Source organism: Echinops telfairi, unplaced genomic scaffold (genome assembly GCF_000313985.2).
Source record: "Echinops telfairi isolate 266 unplaced genomic scaffold, ASM31398v2 ScPeMD7_5868;HRSCAF=6743_0, whole genome shotgun sequence".
NCBI classification, from domain to species: domain Eukaryota; kingdom Metazoa; phylum Chordata; class Mammalia; order Afrosoricida; family Tenrecidae; genus Echinops; species Echinops telfairi.
The window spans coordinates 12,221,917-12,241,044 of NW_022109767.1; the positions used below are offsets into that span (position 1 = coordinate 12,221,917).

General features: G+C 41.6%; 1 protein-coding gene across 2 annotated transcripts in view; it reads right to left on the reverse strand.

The window, feature by feature from the left end:
• The window catches only part of USP38 (ubiquitin specific peptidase 38), a 37,338-nt gene extending 22,477 nt beyond the window's left edge, over nt 1-14,861 (reverse strand). Inside the window, exons 1-3 of one of the 2 annotated variants that reach the window (XM_004708745.3) lie at nt 14,180-14,861; nt 12,772-12,907; nt 811-940 (exon numbers count right to left, since the gene is read on the reverse strand). In XM_004708745.3, coding sequence (XP_004708802.1) covers nt 811-940; nt 12,772-12,907; nt 14,180-14,861 — 948 coding nt within the window. The remainder of the gene's footprint in view (nt 1-810; nt 941-12,771; nt 12,908-14,179) is intronic. The other variant, XM_045295773.1, reaches the window with a different exon arrangement.
• Between the last annotated feature and the right edge of the window lie 4,267 nt (nt 14,862-19,128).

The window sequence follows — 19,128 nt, forward strand, 5'->3', positions numbered from 1 at the left end:
ACAGTGCAAGATATGACAAAATAATAATTTATAAATTATCAAGGGTTCATGAGGGAGGGAGGGGGAAAAATAAGGAGCTGATGCCAGGGGCTTAAGTGGAAAGCAAATGTTTTGAGAATGATGAGGGCAACGAATGTACAAATGTGCTTTACATAATTGACGTATGTATGGATTGTGATAAGAGTTGTATGAGCCACTAATAAAATGATTAAAAAAAAAAGAAATATAAATCTGGCAATCATTGATCTAAGAAGCTGCTTAAAACCATGGAACTCCTATATTGTGTATACAGATTAAGAACAAAGTTATCCTAAAACCAAAAAAAGAGGAAATAGTCCACAGACCGAACTTTAAGGCACTTTATACTTGGAAAGATCCAGTACAGGAGATAGCAATGCTAATGAACAAGGACGAAGATCAAGAACACAGAAAGTCTGGGAAACCAAGTGAGGCTGGTTTAAGAGGGAGAGACCAACTGCTGACAGGCCTTAGAAATGAGCCTGGATGAGCAATGTTAGAGAGCACTGGGGTCAGGCAGTTTGGGTAGAGTGACGGTAGTGTAAGTCTAAGCAGGGTGTATGAAAGAATGGATGGGAGGAGTATGTTTTCATGCAAAAAGAGTAAACTTATCTTAACTACCTCTAATATGTGAGGCAGTCTTTCTTTATAGAACATTCAAATCTATTACTCCACACAAAAACAAGAATAAATTCAAAATTGCATGTACACAGCTTTACCTTAAACCACCTAAAAATAAAGATTGGTTATATGCACCCACATTTTCTACTACATTTCTATGTCCCCACTTACCAGTTCTATTTTCAGCAAAGTAACATCTATCAAAATAGTAAACTTCTGCACAGCTGCCAGTCCTTTCAGCAGTGCAATCACCCATGTATCTACATGCTGAGCTAAAGGCCAAGACAACCAGTCAATCATTCTGAAAATTGAAGGGAAACAAAATGAAAATGACAGGAGTTATAGTTCATAATCATAATCAGTTTGTGACTCAGCATTTTCTGAAGTACTTGTAGATGATATTGCCAGATATAAAAATGAGTATGCGGGCACTTGTTTCTCAAGGAATATCCAAATTAGTGAGTGGGCAGTTTCATATATATATATATTTGTTGTTGTTGTTTGTTTGTTTTCTCAGAACATTTCATTCTTGACATTTTATTGGACTATCTTTATGTTGTAATTTGATTTCACTGCAGATTTTCTTCTGTTTTTAAAAAATCATTTTGTTGGGGGCTCACACCAGTTTCTTATATTTATATTTAATATACTTCCATAATTTCTGATATTTCACTTTGTAAAAAGGCAAGTTTATGCTACATAGTGATATCAAGAATTTATTTAGGCAAATTTACCCTAAGAAGTATGAAGATCAAGGGTCGATATCTGAAATAAGAAGCACTGATAAAAACCAAAATTTATTCTTCCTGGAGGTTGGCATGTAATATGAACTGCACTATTTTACATCATTGTGGAACAGGTCTCTATCCCTATCAAACCCGTACTCTACAAAAACAACACATGACAACTTCAAACACGTAAAACACAGTGTATTTGAATTAATACAGTAATAGAGAAAACCGTAAACCCACCCATTCTGGTGGCAGAAAACCAAAGCAATACTCGGTATCTGATGGCGACTGCTGGCCTTGAGGTCAGCAGCCCAACACATAACCACTACACCACCAGGATACTCCTTAATTTTCTATAGTATACATATTCTATTCTATTTTTTTTTAATAGAAAAAGTCCTGTGTTTTTAAGCAAGACTGGTCTGATTTTAAAAGCTTATCACCATTTGTAACCAGGCAAAGCTGAGCTCCTTCTGGCTCATGTGACAGAGAACTGCCCCGTCGGGTTTCCTCGGCTGCACCTTCACAAGAGCAGACTACCACGTCTTTCTTTCTGTGGAGCCGCTGGGTGTTCAAACCTCGTCTAATGGGTTTCCGTTAGTAGCCTCCTGCTGAGCTAGGGGATCCTAAATAGTTATGTCAATTACTTAACCTTCTCTGTTTCCTCATCTGTAGATTATAAAAATACTTATTTCACAAGGCTGCTGTCAAGATTAAACTAGTTAATTTGAGGGAGTTTACAAGACTCACAGAAAAATGGAATTTTCCCACAAACTTTTGAAGCCCCTTCATGTATAACACTGGAAGTAATCATTGTAAATTCCACTCTTCTAACCAATAACAAATTGCCATACCTAAGTGAATACCTTAACTGTACAAAATTGAAGCTCCTTGGTATATGCTCCAGACATAAACATCCCATCAAAAGAGCTTCCCCAGAGCTTTGGATCAGCTGTGATCTGGGGCTGAGGCTCTTGTATGCCTCCTGCGTAGTACCTCCCTCCCTTCTTCTTTTGTTTCTCCTCCTCCTCTGACACATGTGTTGGAAGTATCTACATTAACAGCTGAAGGAGCAGTGAATTTTTCAATGTGGTGCTTTTAGCCAGTCTCTGTAACTCCCACCAAACTACCTTTTCGTGCATGGGTCTGGTTAACACGGCACCTGGAAGACACTGATAGGAGTCACAGTACTGTGCTTGCCATCCTGCTGAGTATAAAATGGTCCCTTAGAAAGGCAGGAGAGAGGATCTCACTACCATCTTAGCAAGAGCCAGGAATGATGTGCACCCACTACAGATGACTGCTTTGGGGTAGGAGGCTGGCTTGGGGAGGGTGCCTCTGGGCACTTAAGTGGAGGAGCTGGGTTTGCTGACCCAATGAGCTTGAGCAGAATGCTTTCAGGTTGAGGCCTACAATGATGTGGCTGCCCTTTGGGCATTTATTAGCAGCCCTGAAAGAACTTGGTACCACATCCTGAAAAACAACAGTTTCCCGAGCATTTCTCAGTAGGCGTTAACTTCCTTAATAAACCCTTAAATCATAAATCTTGTGTGTCCTGTGTAGCCATTGCAGTGAATATTAGAAACTCGGTGTTTGAGATAGTGTTGTTTGAGAAAACAACTTTTATGATGACAATGTTCAATCAGAAGTTCAGAGAACCAAAGTCCAAACACAAGCTAATTAGAATGTTATGTTCTTTGCACTTGGCTACACGAATGTTCTTTTATGGCCATCTTCTCCCCACAATGGTGACAAGACATTAAAGCCAGTCCTTGACGGTTGTTCTACATCTGCCAACTGATGTAAGGCTGTTCGCAGCAGTCTACATAGACGGGATAATAAAGCAGAAACACACACATCTAGGGACAAGGAACACATTCGCTGTAGTACTGTTTGTGATACGGAAGAACTGCAAATACCTTACGTGCCTAAGTGCTAAACAGACCATGGTAAGGCTCCCATGGAACAACATGCAAAATTTTAAAGGGTAAAAGAGATCTGGAGGCATCTACCCTCAGAACTCTAACATGGAGAGAGAGAAGATATTATTGCATTGAAGAAAGAGTAAAAAGAAACCCCACTAAGTTTTGTATTGTTTTTGTTTAAAGGAAAATATGCACAAAATTAGGAGGTCTTTTAGGAGGGGTATGTGTGAGTACATCTTGGGGAAAAGCACTATCAGAAGTAATAATCTGCTTTTTGTTCAGATTTACGGGAAAATAAAGGTAAGGAATGAATGAGCAGAGAAGAAATTTCCACTAGGCGATGGTGCGCCATTATCCCTCGTCACTAGTCTTTTCCTCTACCCTTCTCTTTCTAGCTTCCTATCTCCTGACCTTCCATTCTTTCCTGACCCCACGTGGACCCATCTCAAGACCATCCTGCAGCAATGTCAAGGTAGAGCTAGCACAAACTCAACCCCTTTACTCAACCATTACTTGAGTGCCTATTATATACCAGGTACTGTGTTCCAGTGCACATGGTGTACAGTGGAGCTGCGCTCCCCCCTGTGTTCCAGGGTAGAATTGCACTTCACAGGGTTTCAAGTCTGTGACCTTGGAAGCTGAACATCAGGGCTTTCTTCTAAGGTGCCTCCGGATGAGTTTGAACTATCAATCTCTTACTTAGTAGTTGAACACTTACTGTTCACATCACCCAGGAAGCAAAGTTAGAATCAACATGATAATTCAGTTTTTTTACTGGATAGGACTAGAAATATAATGGCTAGTAAGGAAATTTTTCTAGTCTCAAACTATCAAGAAAAGTTAGAAAACCTGTCAAAAGTCAAATAATTAACAAAGTGATACGGTATTTAAACTAATGTCTGAAAGAATGAAGTGCAATCTAATCTTTTTTTATATCCTTGAGTTATATATTACTTATGCTTCACTTTGACCAGATTCAAACATGCCCAAATCATTTTAGGCATGCAAATTAGGATAATTTATTTCAAGGATTAATGTAGTAATGCATATAGTGTTATTGCAAACAATAAGTTATTTATTGATTCCTATTAGTTTGAATTTAACAGACACTTTATTTTGATGTACTACCTTAAAGAATATTTTTTAGAACATGTAAAGAACATTTCATTACCATTAGAATTTTACTTAAAAGTATTAACTGCTTCACTACTTTGTTAGTTTAAGAGCAGTAATCTCTCTTGTTTTTATTGTACTTATATGAGGGAGCTTCAAAAAGTTTGTGAAAAAATTCCATTATCGATTGTGATGAGTTGTACAAGCCCCTAATAAAATGATTTCTAAAAAATTCCATTATTTTTTAATTCCACTTTTCCATGAATTTTTTGGAGAACCCTCAGATGAATCCTCAGAATTTGGATAAAGTACTAAGAAAGGAGTGCTGATGGCAGTGTTTCAATGCTTAGTTGCTAACCGAAAGGTAAGTGGTTTGAATTCACCAGCCATCTGGAGAAAGACATGGCAATTTACTTTCATAAGCCCTAGTAGGCAGTTCCACTTTGTCCTATGCGTCAGATTGACATGACAGAAAACAACAACTAATATTTAGTAGGAACTCAAATCTGTTGAATAAATGAAACCATTTCTTTCTATGGTTAAGACAATGCTTCAACTTTACAGCCTTAACACTGAAATTGGTAATATTATCGAAGTTCACAAGATAAATGTAATCTTAGCTTATGGAGAATAAAGCCAAGAGTTGTGAGGGTGGCCAGGGACTGCGCAGTTTCACTCGGTTGTACGTACGATGACATGGGCTGGAGCTTACTGAATGGCTCCAACAAGAAAATGAATTTCACATTTAAACAGCAAACTCGGGAATGATCCAGAATAATTTTCTCTCTCCCAGTGTTTTAAATACAATGTCTCCTCCCTCATTGTCTCACCCATTATTTGACATCTCACATTTATGACAATAATAAAAAAATACCTATTAATTATTTTAGGCCTTAATGATGCACACCTGGCAGTAATGAATGTTGAGTTTCGAGGCAAGAGTAACTCTGGCTCTGATGATCAAGGTTATGTATCAGCTTGGCTTGGCCATGACTCTCAATGGTTTGGCAGTTATGAAATGTATTTTGGCAGCTGTGTGATGATGTGGCTGGTCAGCCTCCATTTTCATGTAACACTGGTTTTCATAAAACAACTGGTTTTGGGAACCTAACCGTGTCAGTAAGTGAGGCAGAATGTGTATTGAGGAAATTCAAGTAGAAAACTGGTTTCAGCCTCCTTTGAAAAATCAGATCACAAAAAACTGGGATTAGATTTCCCTGTGGCAACAGAGTATCACCTTTCTCTTTTAGCAGGTGCTTACACAGCCCAATTAAGCACATTCTCCACTATTCTCTTTCCCTAGCATTTAACTTACACCTGGCCTTATTTAATTTATTAATGTTACCTGCCTGGCCCTCGTATAGTGTTGCATTTACAGTCCTCTGGGTTATCGTATGGAGGAGTGTAGAATCCAAGAAAATGGCAATGAAGTGTAAGTTAGGTTTGAGGAAGTCTAGAGAATAAGAAAGTATAGAGTGGAAAGATGGTAAGAATAAATATCATGGTCCAGATATCCCATTTGATTACAGTTTCATTAAGTAAGGATAATTACTTTAGGCACATCCATTAGAACAAACTGTTTTCATGGGAAGATTTGATCCAGTTTGTTAACAGACACTTTATTTTGATGTACTACCTTAATACCTGTTTTTAAAGAACATTCATTACCGTTAACATTTAACTACTTAAAAGTATTAACTTTTCATGGGAAGATTTTATCCAAACAGGTAAACATGAATTACCCACATATCTATTTGAAAACAAAAGAAATTCCTAAGTAGGGAGCTAATACTGCCTTTTTAAAAGGTGGAAAAAGAGAGTATTAAATGATAAGAAGTGGAACTTGCAACTGATTTGGTAAGTAGAAGTTATTTTCTTCTCTTGATCAGCATTGAAAATAAGGAGGTCAGAGTGATTTCTAAAAAAAGATAAGCCACTGCTGGCAAAATAACCAACTTAAAAAAAACCCTTATAAGACTGAAACCCTAACTTAAGGAGTTAGGACAGGGAAAGGGTCATTTTAAGAAATGTCTTAAAAAAAAAAACAAACAAAAAAACAGGCCATAAAGATACGGCACAGTTTTGACTCTAGCAAACAGTGATTTTGAGTAAGAGCCTCGACTCTAAGTGCTTCTTCACTGGTGACTCCATAACTCAAAATCCCTGGAGCCAGACTGAGGTTTGAATCCTACACATACCATTTGTACCTCGATGACTTTGGACAAGTAATTTAACCTGATTCCTCAACGATAAAAATGAGACTAACAATAGACCCGACCTAGAAAGTTTGCTATCAATAGTAAATGATTTATGGCATGGAAAGGAAAATGTTAGAGATTATTACCTGCTGTATAAGCTGACCTGAATATCCGTCGAGGCATCTAATTTTACCACAAAAACTGCATTAAACATGTGCTGAAAAACTTGGCTTATACTTGAGTATATACGGTGTATAACTTTACTTTTACCGATACTAAGTACAGTTCTCTTCAACTTTCTGTTTTGCTATGAAACGTGTGACATTGAACCCACCGAGAAAGGGTAAGGTCGTAGTGGTTCTGACCACGGAGTGCTGCTGCAGAGGACGCTCACTGTGGAGAGATGAGTAAGAGCCTCTTTGGCAGTAACATTTTATGTGAACTTGACCCTGTGTAAACGGGTAAGGGTGCTATCCAACCTGTCAAATGAGGTCAGAGTTTGATGAGGTCTCCTTGGGGCAGAGGAGGGTGGCCTTCTTATGAGGGAGAAACTGGGAACCTGCCTCTCTCTGTCCCTTTGCCTGCCTGCTTGCTGGGACCCTCTGTCGGCTGGGGTTGCCGTAAAGTTCGTAGCCTGAACCTGACCTGAGGGCTGTCAGCTCCCTGCCATGCTGCTCTGCACCCACTGGCCTGTATGTGATCTTCCTGTATCTGCTTCACCTTGCTGTGTCATCGGCCTGCAGCTAGTTGGGGATGGCTAGCCCTGAGTTGGACTGGGCTGGGCTGCATTCTTGATGTAGGATTACTTCTTGATATAAAGCTCTTTCCTAAACACTTATCACTGTCAGGTTTTGCTTCTCTAGACAACGTAGCTTAACAGTCTTCTTAAGAGTCGATGAACTACAAGGACTTCACATAGACTTGGAAATGGACCACATAGGAAAAAAGAAAATGAACATATGTAGAGGAAAATCCTAACATAGTGCCTGAAGTTCTAGAATTCCCGGAACGATGAACACAACGACATAAAGATGATGACAAAGATATATGCCACCAAAAGGACAGGATCCCTGTAAACTGGACAGCAGGGCTCAAAGCTACACACAAGAGCAACAATACCTACTGATGTAGCAATTTCTCCAACTGAGGTGATGATGTAGAATTTCTTAATATTGTTCTTTTATCCATGTTTCTGTAACTCCCACCCAATGACTGGGTGGAACAAACTGTCCTATAGGCTCAGTAAGCATCAGAAGCAACTTGATGGCAGTGAGTGTTATCTTGTCCCCACCCTCCACACATCTATGGAGCCCTGATGGCATAGTGATTATGTGCTGGGCTGCTAATCTTAAGGTCAGCAGTTTGAAACCACCAGCCAGGTGGTAGAAGAAAGATGAGGCTCTCTACTACCATAAAGTTAGTCTTGAAAACCCATAATGGCAGTTCTACCCTATCCTATAGGGTTGCTAAGAGTCAGAATTGATGTGATGGCAGTGAGAAGGAGCCCTGGTGGCATAGTGCTTAGGCATTGAGCTACAAACCGTAAGGTCAGCTGTTCGAAACCACCAGCCACTCTGCAGGAGAAAGGTAAGGCTGCCTACTTCTGTAAAGATTTAGAGACTCAGAAGCCCATAGGAGCAGTTCTACTTTGTCATAAAGTTCCCTTCGAATTGAAACCAACTCAGTGAGTTTGATTTTTGGTTATGCAAATTGGGTGTGTGTCACACTAAAAGTTTCCACTACCCCAGCTATAAGGATCTCAGAAATAGGAAGAGAGAAAATTCCCAGGACCATCAAGGCAGAAGAGCCATCAGCAGAGCATATGTGAAATGCCTGTTTGAAGTGGCAGAGGCCATGCTACAGGGAGACCAGAGACTGGAGCATGGAGACCATGATACAGAACAGAGGAGCCACCAAGACTGTGAGGCAGAGCAGCTGGCTGCTTCCAGGCCCACAAAGGTAGAAGCCAAGGGATCACATGGTTGAGAGGTTAAGGGCTAAAGAGAAACTTGGCTGCTGGCTGAAGAGAGGTGTTGCTGTGGACTAATGACTATATCCTTAATGTTGTCCGATCCTAGCTTATAGTAATGTGTTAACTCCCCCAATAAAAGTCCTTAATTGTAAGTAGTGTCTATGAGTTCTGTGTGGCCATTGCAGTGAATTATCAAACCCACTGAGGGTGCTGTGAGAGGAACAGTTGATGTAAGATGCTGTAAGAGAAGGATGGAGGGTACACGCATGTCTGACCTATGCCTTGTGGCAATTGGCCTTGGGTTTGTGTGGACTGGGATTCTTTCTCCTTTGGGTAGCCAGAAGAGGTCAGATAAGGGTTCCACACCCTTATATAAAAAACACCTGTATACATTTTTGGAATTTAAGGAGAGAATGAGCACTAAGAAATTATGGAGGGAAGGTGGGGTAGAAAGGGGGAACCAATTATAAGGATCTACATATAACCTCCTCCCTGCAGGACGGACAACAGAAAAGTGGGTGAAGGGAGATGTTGGACAGTGCAAGATATGACAAAATAATAATTTTTAAATTATCAAGGGTTCATGACAGAGGTGGGGGAGCGGGGAGGGATGGGGAAAATGAGAAGCTGATGCCAGGGGCTTGGGTGGAGAGTGGATGTTTTGAGAATGATGAGGACAATGAATGTACAAATGTGCTTTACACAATTGATGTATGTATGGATTGTGATAAGAGTTGTATGAGCCCCTAATAAAATGATTAAAAAAACCCAAAACAAAACAAAAAAAGAAATTAGAGCTACAACTTGATTATAGTGGATTGAATCACGGTATAATATGATACTTGGTCAGTTGACCTCTGTCTTTACCCAACCTGCATTTGCTCTAAGCTTAAATTTCTTGCTTGTTCCTTGACAGGAATTTCTTCTCTGGGTTTTTAAATATCATCGGTGGTATTTTCTTTAGTACTCTTTATTTTTATCTTTATATTATTCTTTTCTTCTGTTTTTGTATTGTTTATGTTAGGTTTCCCAGTTTATGAAGCACAGAGGAGTGGGTGCACATAGACAGTACCCAATGCAATGGTTTATCAAGGATGGAGGGTGGGGAAGGTGAGGGGAACTGGGTAGCAAATACTGAAGGTAGGGAACACTAGAACCGATTGTGATGATATATATACAATTCTTTTTAAAGGCGACTTAATAATGGAAGTACATATGAACTTTATCTCAAGAAAACTAATTAAACAAAAACCCAGAAACTAAAGTTGACCAATGGTTACTATGAGTGAAGGAGGAAGAGCTTTTACTCACGGGGCATTGAGTTTGTTAATGATGGTGGAATCATCTGGAAAAGGTTATCAATAATGGTTGCACAATAGTATAATCAATGGTACTGAATTCTACAAGTAGAAATTGTTGAATTGGAGAATGTTTTGTTGTTTATTTTTGTCACAATTTAAAAAATAATTACACTAATAATGAGAAAGAAGAAAATGTTCTAAAATTGATTGTGGTAATGATTGTACAACTCTGCTTGATAAAATTGAGCTGTTGAATTGTATGATATGTAGAAGGGCCAATTAAGCTGTAACCAAAAAAGAAACAAAATAGAGTACAAGTTACAGGCAAGTTGTTTCAGTTATGTTTAGCATCAAAAGGGAGAAGAAAGAAAAGCTATTAGAGCAAGGGCACTTTAAACAATGAAGCTAAAAAGGAAGGAGCAAAGTGAAGATCAAAGTTCCTAGAACTAATATAATAGCGTGAAATGAATATACGTGGAGCTTTCTGAGATAAATACTTAGGTTATAATTTTGTAATAGTTGCATGGATACTTTGTTCCAAATCGTTAGATATTATTCAAAGGTGGTATATACTCATACACTCACTACTATTGTGTCATTCTGACTCATAGTGACCCAACAGGGCAGAGTAGAAATACCCATTTGGGTTTCCAAGGCTGTAAATCTTTATGAGAACAGAAAGCCTCATCTTTCATCCATGGTGCAGCTGATGGGTTTGAACTGCCGGCTTAGCAGTTAGCAGCCCAGCTTGTTATCCACTATGCCACCACAGAGATCTAACAGGACAGGGCAGAACTGCCCCTGTGGGTTTCTGAGATTCTGGGACGGTAACTGTACAGTAGAAAGTCTTGTCTTTATTCTGTGGAGCTGCTGCTGGTTTTGAACTGCTGACCTTGAGGTTAGCAGCGAATGAGTAACCACTTTAAGAAGCACCAGGGCTTCTTAAATTGTGATACAAATACATACCATTTTGGGGGGCTGAGGGGGAGAGGGGTGGAGAAACAAGAATTGACCCCCAAAATTATAAAACACAACCAGGCAGATAACAGGAAAGAGAAGAGCAGGTAGAAAGGAAAGTCTCAAGTAGAAAAAATAAAGAAATTCAACAGGATAAGCTCTATGAATGGCCATTTCTGGAGAGAAAATTGGTAAATTGTAAATTATTATTGATGGGCTTCACTTCTGATAACCATGAGGTTTCTTTCTTCAAAATCTTCAGTCTTCATAGGCAACTTTTCAAAATTTTAAAATTGCAACCTATTCTAGCAGTCTCTATCCTTTCTTGCTTTTTTAAAAAAAATCATTTTATTAGGGGCTCATACAACTCTTATCACAATCCATACATATATCAATTGTGTAAAGCACATTTGTACATTGATTCCCCTCATCATTCTCAAAATATTTGCTCTTCACTTAAGCCCCTGGCATCAGGTCCTCATTTTTCCCCTCCCTCCCCGCTCCCCCCTCCCTCATGAGCCCTTGATAATTTATAAATTATTATTTTGTCATATCTTGCCTGTCCGATGTCTCCCTCCACCCACTTTTCTATTGTCCGTCACCCAGGGAGGAGGTCACAAGTAGATCCTTGTAATTGGTTCCCCCTTTCCAACCAACCCTTCCTCTACCTTCCCAGTATCGCCACTCACACCACTGGTCCTGAAGGGATCATCTGCCCTGGATTCCCTGTGTTTCCAGTTTCTATCTGTACCAGTGAGCCTCTGTCCTTTCAACATAATATATTACTTATTCTATTAATCTAAAACAGAAGAAAATTTAAGATGTATAATTAGTTTCCATAAACTACCACTAAGGAAGGGCAAGTCCTGCCAATTAAACTAGGCCATCAAAGCTTGCCTTTCCATATTTTCAATACCTCTGAAATCAGGATGTATCTTAAAACCAACCGACTTTGTCCTCTATCCCCTAACTAGAAAGTAAGCCCATCAGGGCACATATTTTATTTGTTTTGTTCAAGGATATTTTCAACAATGCCTTGCCCTCACATTAAGTACTCGCTAAATCTGATTTGAATAAATCAATGAGTGCATGAATGATTGAAAACAGAAATGGGTTGAGGATAATACATTTATACCTAGAAATGTGAGAGTAAAACTACAACACATCAAAGACAAAAACGCTATTAGGAAAACAACTACTCTAAGACCACTCACAACAGAATGAAAATCAGATTGACAAACTTCACATGAGTAAGGGTACATGTCAAAAGAAAAAGGAATACTGTTTTCAATTGCTAAAAGAAAAAGATCAGATGAGTCCCGCATATTGCCAAATTATCTACTTCAGACTTCAGGAGAAAAGGAGAGATTTCTAGGAAGCAAAGGCTCAGAGGACATTACCCAAATAGCCTGGTTGTAAAAAAGAAGAAAGGAAGAAATAAGTTTCAGGAATCAAGAATTAGCCAAGAAGTTAAGAAAGTATGTTAATAAATCAAGTGACACCTGACTGTAGAATAAATGTATATGTATGTAGTGTTTTGAAGAATTTTCAAAAAATTTAAATCGAAATTAGATTTGTGAACCACTCAGACGTTTTATCAGGGAAATAGGGCAAAAAATTCATTTGGAGAATCCTTGTGTTTGATTTCATAACTTCAGTTAAAAAATTTTGTGTCTCATTACCCATAAAAAATAAACTGAGGGAGGGAAAAAAGAGAAGCAGTTATCAACAGCTCAAAGAGAAAGTAAATGTTTAGAAAATAATGATGGCAACATATGTACAAATACGCTTGATACAATTGATGTATGGAATGTTATAAGAGCTGTAAGAGCCCCCAATAAAATGATTTAAAATAGAAATAGATAGATAGATAAACTGAAAACATCCCCTCCTCCCAACTCCACAATTACGAGCCACATTGCCATGAAGAAATACCTGCAGAGAGCTTGGGTCATACTTGCATCTTTGACATTTGGATCCGTAGTAAGGCTCTTGATGAGCACGGCAGTCATCTGGAGAGGAATGTGCTGCACAAGGCTTGCCAGTGCTACAGAAGGTTCGAATGACGCATCTGTTTTTTTCAAACGAGGAAAGAAAAAAAATTGGCAACAAGGTTCACTTGAAGAATTGAGAGAAAACACTTTCTAAAATAAAAATTGTAGCAAAGTAACTTACAAGCTCCCTGCCACAGAGTTCTGATGCATAGTGATCCTATGAGCTCCCGTAAATCTTTACAAGAGCAGACAGCCTCATCTTTCTCCCGAAGAGGTGCTATCTAGTGTGTAATCTGTCTTTTCGATTGCAGTCTAACACCCGGCAGTGTCATTGGGCTTCATTAATTACTTAGGATGCAGTTATTATACTATGCCTCAGGGCAGATTCTAGTTTATATAAAACGTAAAATTACAGAAATCATACGTGTATTTAAGTAATCAGAAAGCATGGAGCTTGTTAAGGTTCTCAAGTTAAACATAAGTCCCATTTGGGGGTTGGTTAATCAGGGAGACTGGGTGTGCCATGGTTGAGGAAGAGGTGGCCTTGGCTTTGACCATACCCCACAACTTGCGGACTTGGAAGTTTCAAGGCAGAACAAGGCACTCACAGACATTTCTGGGTGAGAAGGTCTTTTCTTGCCAAGGAGCCCTTGCCCTCCCCTCCCCACCAGAGGATCCAATTCATGGAGGCAATTCCTGGCCAATGAAAACTCCTGTTTAAGACCTTCTCATTTTACTCATACCCCCTTTCTATTGTAGACAGGAAATGGCAATGTGCTGCAGTCACCTGGGATAACCCAATCATAAAAAAACCTGCACAGTGTGTGGATTAAAAAAAAAAAGGTGGGGGTGGAGGGAGGGGAAAAAAACACCTCATTATAACAAAATGATAGTCACAGATAATAAAAGCATGGGAAACAGAGTTACGCTATCGTTAGTCACTACTAAATAGGCGCTTATATGGCATGTGTCATCATCAAATCATTCCATAACGTTCGCAGAGGCCGGGTAATTAAGCAACTTGTTTGGTGCCAAAGGTCTTAAGTTAGGCCACAAAACCCCAAAAGCCAAATACTGCCACCGAGTCCACTCCGACTCAAAGCGACCCTAGAAGGCAGAGTAGAGAGGCCTCTGGGGGTTTCCCAAACTGGTACTCTTTATCACAATCTCTAAAGTGGGAACCCAGCACCTGTTTCACTTGTAAAGTTGGGAAGTCACGACCTCAAGAGTTGGAGTAAATCCCTTGTGCATGTCTGTCTTCACGGCAGAAAAGGAGACCCTGGCATGGGGGAGTTGAGTGCGGGCAGGGCATAGGCTGGATTTCCCAGAGGAGGGCACCGGGGCTTCACCTGTGGACGAGATGCTCGCAAAAACTTCCTGCAGGGAAGGTAGCAGCGTGGCGGGCTCGGTCTTCCAGATGTTCTGCAGCAAGTTACTGACTTTCATCACCTGGGAGACGTATTCCCGCAGCTCCTTCTCCTGGGTGGACGCACATTGGAAGTGGCCGATGGTCCGCACCAGCTGCTGGCAGAAGGTGATGGACAACTTCCCCTTGGGGATGCACTGCACGAAGTCACTCAGGAGGTCACTCAGGCGGGCGCAGAGCTGCGGCGCCGGCCTCTCACACACCATCCGCAGCACCTCGACTTGCAGCAGGCTGAAGAGATCCAGCACCGACGGGCAGCTAATGATCAGCTTCAGCCCGTTGTGGATGTAGTCCAGGATAGCCACATCCTGCCTGTCCAGCGAGTGGTAACCCTGCTGCAGGAGACCTAACACAAAGGTCTTGTTGAAAAAGGCCTCGAACTCGGGCCGGTGGTAGCGCGCGTAAGCCTCCAGCACCTGGTGGCCCACCTGCCGCTGGAAAGGGTCCTGGCCCTCCAGGATGAGCCGGGTGGTCAGGTCAAACATGGCTTCGCACTGCGCCTCGTCCAGCCCGTGCTCCGCCGACTCCACCACCTTCCGGATAATCACCCGCTTGAGGGGCAGCGGGTGCGAAGAACTCACCAGGCCCTCCAGGATCTTGTCCATGGTCGCGGCGCGGCGCGGCGCGGCCAGGGTCAGGGGAGTGCGGAGAGGGCGGCGGCAGCCCAGCCGAGCGGCAGGAGAGCCCGGGGACGGAGGCGAACTTGGAGCGCAGCAGCAGCAGCAGCGGGACTGGCCACCGCCACTGCTGTCTCAGCAGCCACATTCATTGGGCAGGGGGCTCCATCCAAGCCCGGGCGTGAGCTGGAGAACGTGGGGCGCCAAAGTACCAGCGGTGCCCCTCGAGGGCCTAAGGAGCCAGAGACTCACACTCGGCGCCTCTCGGGGCCCGCAGTCCCTGTCAACCTGGGCGCGGGGCCACCGGAGGCGGCGGGTGCCGGGCGGCTGCAAGTCCCAAAGTGGAGGAGGCTAGCCTCCACGTCTCGGGGTAGGTGCGGGCGTCCGGGACCTAGCGAGTCGGCAGTAAAATCCGGTCCTGGGCTCAAGCTGGAGTCGCTGTCACCGCGGGTGCCATCAGGAGCAGCTGGGGAGAAGACAGGAAAGCGAACACCCTTGACCCGGAAACAGAAGTTCAGGCAAACAGGAAGTGAAGAATGAAAAAGCTGGAAAGGCCGGAACCTCCAGAAAGGCCCGCCTCTCCAAGCACGCTCTGCGTGATCCCGCCCAGCTGAGCCCGGACCCACCCCTCGCCCCGCCCCGCCCCGCCCCCTCGCTACTGCGCCGACGCGACTATCTGCCGTCCCGGCGCGCCTCAGAGCTGTCGTCACTGAGCGGTGAGTGTCTTGAGTCACAGGGGCTCGTGCTGTGGAGGTGGCCCCTGCCGCAGGCTGCTCTCGGTCGGGCTACTCGTGAAAGTTCCACAAAACCTAGCCGCCTAAACTCTTGGATTAGAAAGTTTGGATAAGCGAAAAGTGGGAAATACTAAGGAAAGTAACCGAAACTAGTACTGAGGCAAAGCTATTGGGGTGGGGGGAAAACGCAACCTAGTCCATGTGAGAGATTATTGGTTCATGTCCTGGCTGGTTCATGAAGGAATAGGCTAGGTTTTCCTGTCAGTTAAGTGTTGATAAACGTCAGTCCTCCTCTGTTGTGTTCATTGAAGTAGGGTCAGTACTGGTGGCAGCATCCTTTTAACATCAGCTGAGATGTGACCCAAACTGTAACGAATATTCAGCTAACTCACTGCTATCCAGTGGACTGAAAGCAGCCGTGCAGGACAGGGCAGAAAGGCCCCCGTGGGTTTCTGAAATTAACGTTTTAATCAGTTTATTGGGGGCACTTACAGCTTTTATAACAATCCATCCATCCGTTGTGTCAAACACATTTGTACATTTGTTGCCATCATCATTTTCAAAGCATTTTCTTTTTACTTGAGCCCGTCGTATCGGCTTCTCATTTCCCCCCTCCCTCCCTCATGAACCACTGATAGTTTATATATATTTTTTCATGTCTTACATGGAGCGCTGTCTCCCTTTACCCACTTTTCTGTAAAACCCCATCAAGAAACCCTTTAGAGGGTTTCTGAGTTTGTGAATCTTAATGGAACCAAACAGCCTCCTCTTTTTCCTTCAGTGTCTGTTAGTTTTGAACCATCAATTTTGAGGTTAGCAGTAAAATACCTTACCCATAGCATCACCAGGGCTCCTGAAACCATTTCCACTCATCCTGAAGTCCACAATCCTACCATTTTTCTGAATACTTTCTATATTATTTTCCTACCAATATGGTGTTATTTCCAGTAAAATATAGCATTTCCTTCCTCCTTTTTGAAAAAGCAAAGTTCCAAACCGGTCTCTTACTATGTTCTATCGTGATTCTCTTTTAGATTCATCTATTCTTCTTACAAACCTGTTTTCAGTTTCTCCTCTGCCTGACCCCATTTCCTCTAACCAGATACTCTTCTTTGAAAGCAAAACCCTAAACTGACTGCCTTCAAGTCAATTCCAACTCACAAGGAATAGAAAATTCTGTTTTCTTCTTCCTTAAGAGTATTCTGATTAAAAAAAGAGTATTCTGATCAATGAATTAAATAGAAATGTAAGTAAAATATCACTACTAGGATTCCAATTCAGACTTGCGTGGGTTTATTTCAAAGCAGACATGTTTAGGCACATCTCTATGATTGGTGGGTAGCTGCACACAACTCTCAGGAATACACTTATCTTAGTCTTGTTCCCCAACCCAGATCACCCAACCCCTGCAATCAGGCCCATTCCAACGCCTAGTGACCCTGTATGGGGCTTCAGAGGCTACAGATCTTTATGGGAGCTGACAGCCTTATCTTTCTCACACACAGTGGCTAGTGGATTTGAACTGGTGTCCTTGTAGTTAGTAACCCAACATTTATCTGACAGCACCATGGGGGCTATTTCCAAAACTCCAAGCTCAACTGCCATGAGTTGATGCTGTGGGTTTCTGAGACTGTAACTTAAAAAAAACCCAAATTTTTTTAAAAAAAACAAATAATTCAATAGTTCAATCATGTCAAGAAGAATTGTACTACAATCATTACCACAATCAATTTTAGAACATTTTCCTCTTGTACTCCTTGTTATTAGCTCCCTATATCCCCCCAACCTCCGCTGCCATACCCTCAAGAAATCATTAACCCAGTTTCTCTCTATATATAGATTTAACTCTTGAATTTCATCTACAGAAAAACATACGACCCCCACCTCAAAAACACAAACAATAACAAAGTATAACAGAGAACACTCAGTAGAAAGGAAAGCCAAAAATATTTAACACTAGAAAAAATTTAAGATGGATCTAAAGGGAGATCAAATGATAAGATATTAAATTTTAACCTAACTAGGTCTGAAATAATTCATTTTTCCAATGCTTTTGCATGATAAAGCTATTCACATCCCTGGTCTATGGTCAGAGGGAATTCAGTGGAGGCTTAATCCATGTGTATTTCCCCTTCACTTAAAACAAACAAACAAAAACAAACAGAAATAACTTTTAAATGGGTCAAAAGGGAGATTAAAAGGATATTACATTTTAACTGAACTAGATATGCATAACCAACTTTACAATAATCTCTGTCTGATAAAAAGGCTAATCACATCCTTTGACTGTGGTCAGAAGGGATTCCCCTGAAGCTGAATCTAGGTGTGGACTCTGCAAATGGAGTTTAGGCTTCCACCGTCATCTACAGCGTCTGCCAACCAGCTGTTTAAAATTTAAGATCTGGTACCATTGCCTCCTTCAGATTTGAATTATATTTAGAGCCCTTAAACCACAGGCTAGTGTGTTTCGTCTGTATGGTTGTAGTTGAAGCCTCACTTAGATAGCTGCTTGTTTGAAGACAGCTTCTAAGACCCCAGACACTATACTTTCTGATAGCCAGGGATCATCTAGTTTTTGTTGTTGTTTTTTATCACACTCTGCTATAGCACTCATATCTTCAGTGATCTCTTCATAATGACAATTGATACTGTAACTCATAAGAATGGAAAGGTTCATGTTTCTCCACAGAGCCGCTGTTGGTTTCGAACTGCTTACCTTATGGTTAGCAGTCCAATGCATAATCACTATGCTAAGGGAGCTATTTAACTCACTGCCACGGAGCCAATGCTGACTCGAAGGACAGGGTAAAACTTCCCCCTGTTAATTTCCAAGCCTGTAATGCTTTCTAGGAGTATAATGCCGTCTTTCTCCCAAGGAATCATTGGTGGTTTCAACTGCTTGCCTTGCAATTAGCAACACAATTTGTAACCACTATGCCACCAGCACTCAAGGAAGGAAGGAAGGAAGGAGGGAAGGAGGGAAGGAAGGAGGGAAGGAAGGAAGGAAGGAAGGACCCTATTCACAGAATGACTTTCAAGGGGCTCTACTGGGTCAGTTAAATTCAAGGCATAGAGGTCAAGAAGTGGAGAAAGGATCTGATGGAAATACAAATGATACAACCACTGTGGGAAATTGGCAGTTTAAAAAAAACAAGCATGTAATTATCACGTTGTTGTTGTGTGCCATTGAGACAGCTCTGACTCACAGCAATCTTATGTATAATAATAGAAAATGTTGTCCTGTCCTGTGCTATCTTTGCAATAGCAGGGATATTTGAGCCCATTGCGGCAATCAGTGGCCAAGACAGCGTGAGAGTGTGCTCATTTTTCATGGACACTGTACCAGGCAAGCTGGCCTTCCCCAGGCACTGGTCCTTCCTGATAACGTGTCCAAACTAAGTGAGGTGAAATCTCACCATGCTCCCTTCTAAGCAGTACTCTGGTTTACTTCCTCTAAGACAGATTTGTCTTTTTATTTTCTTAAAATACTTTTACTGGGGGCTCTTGTATCTCTTATGGCA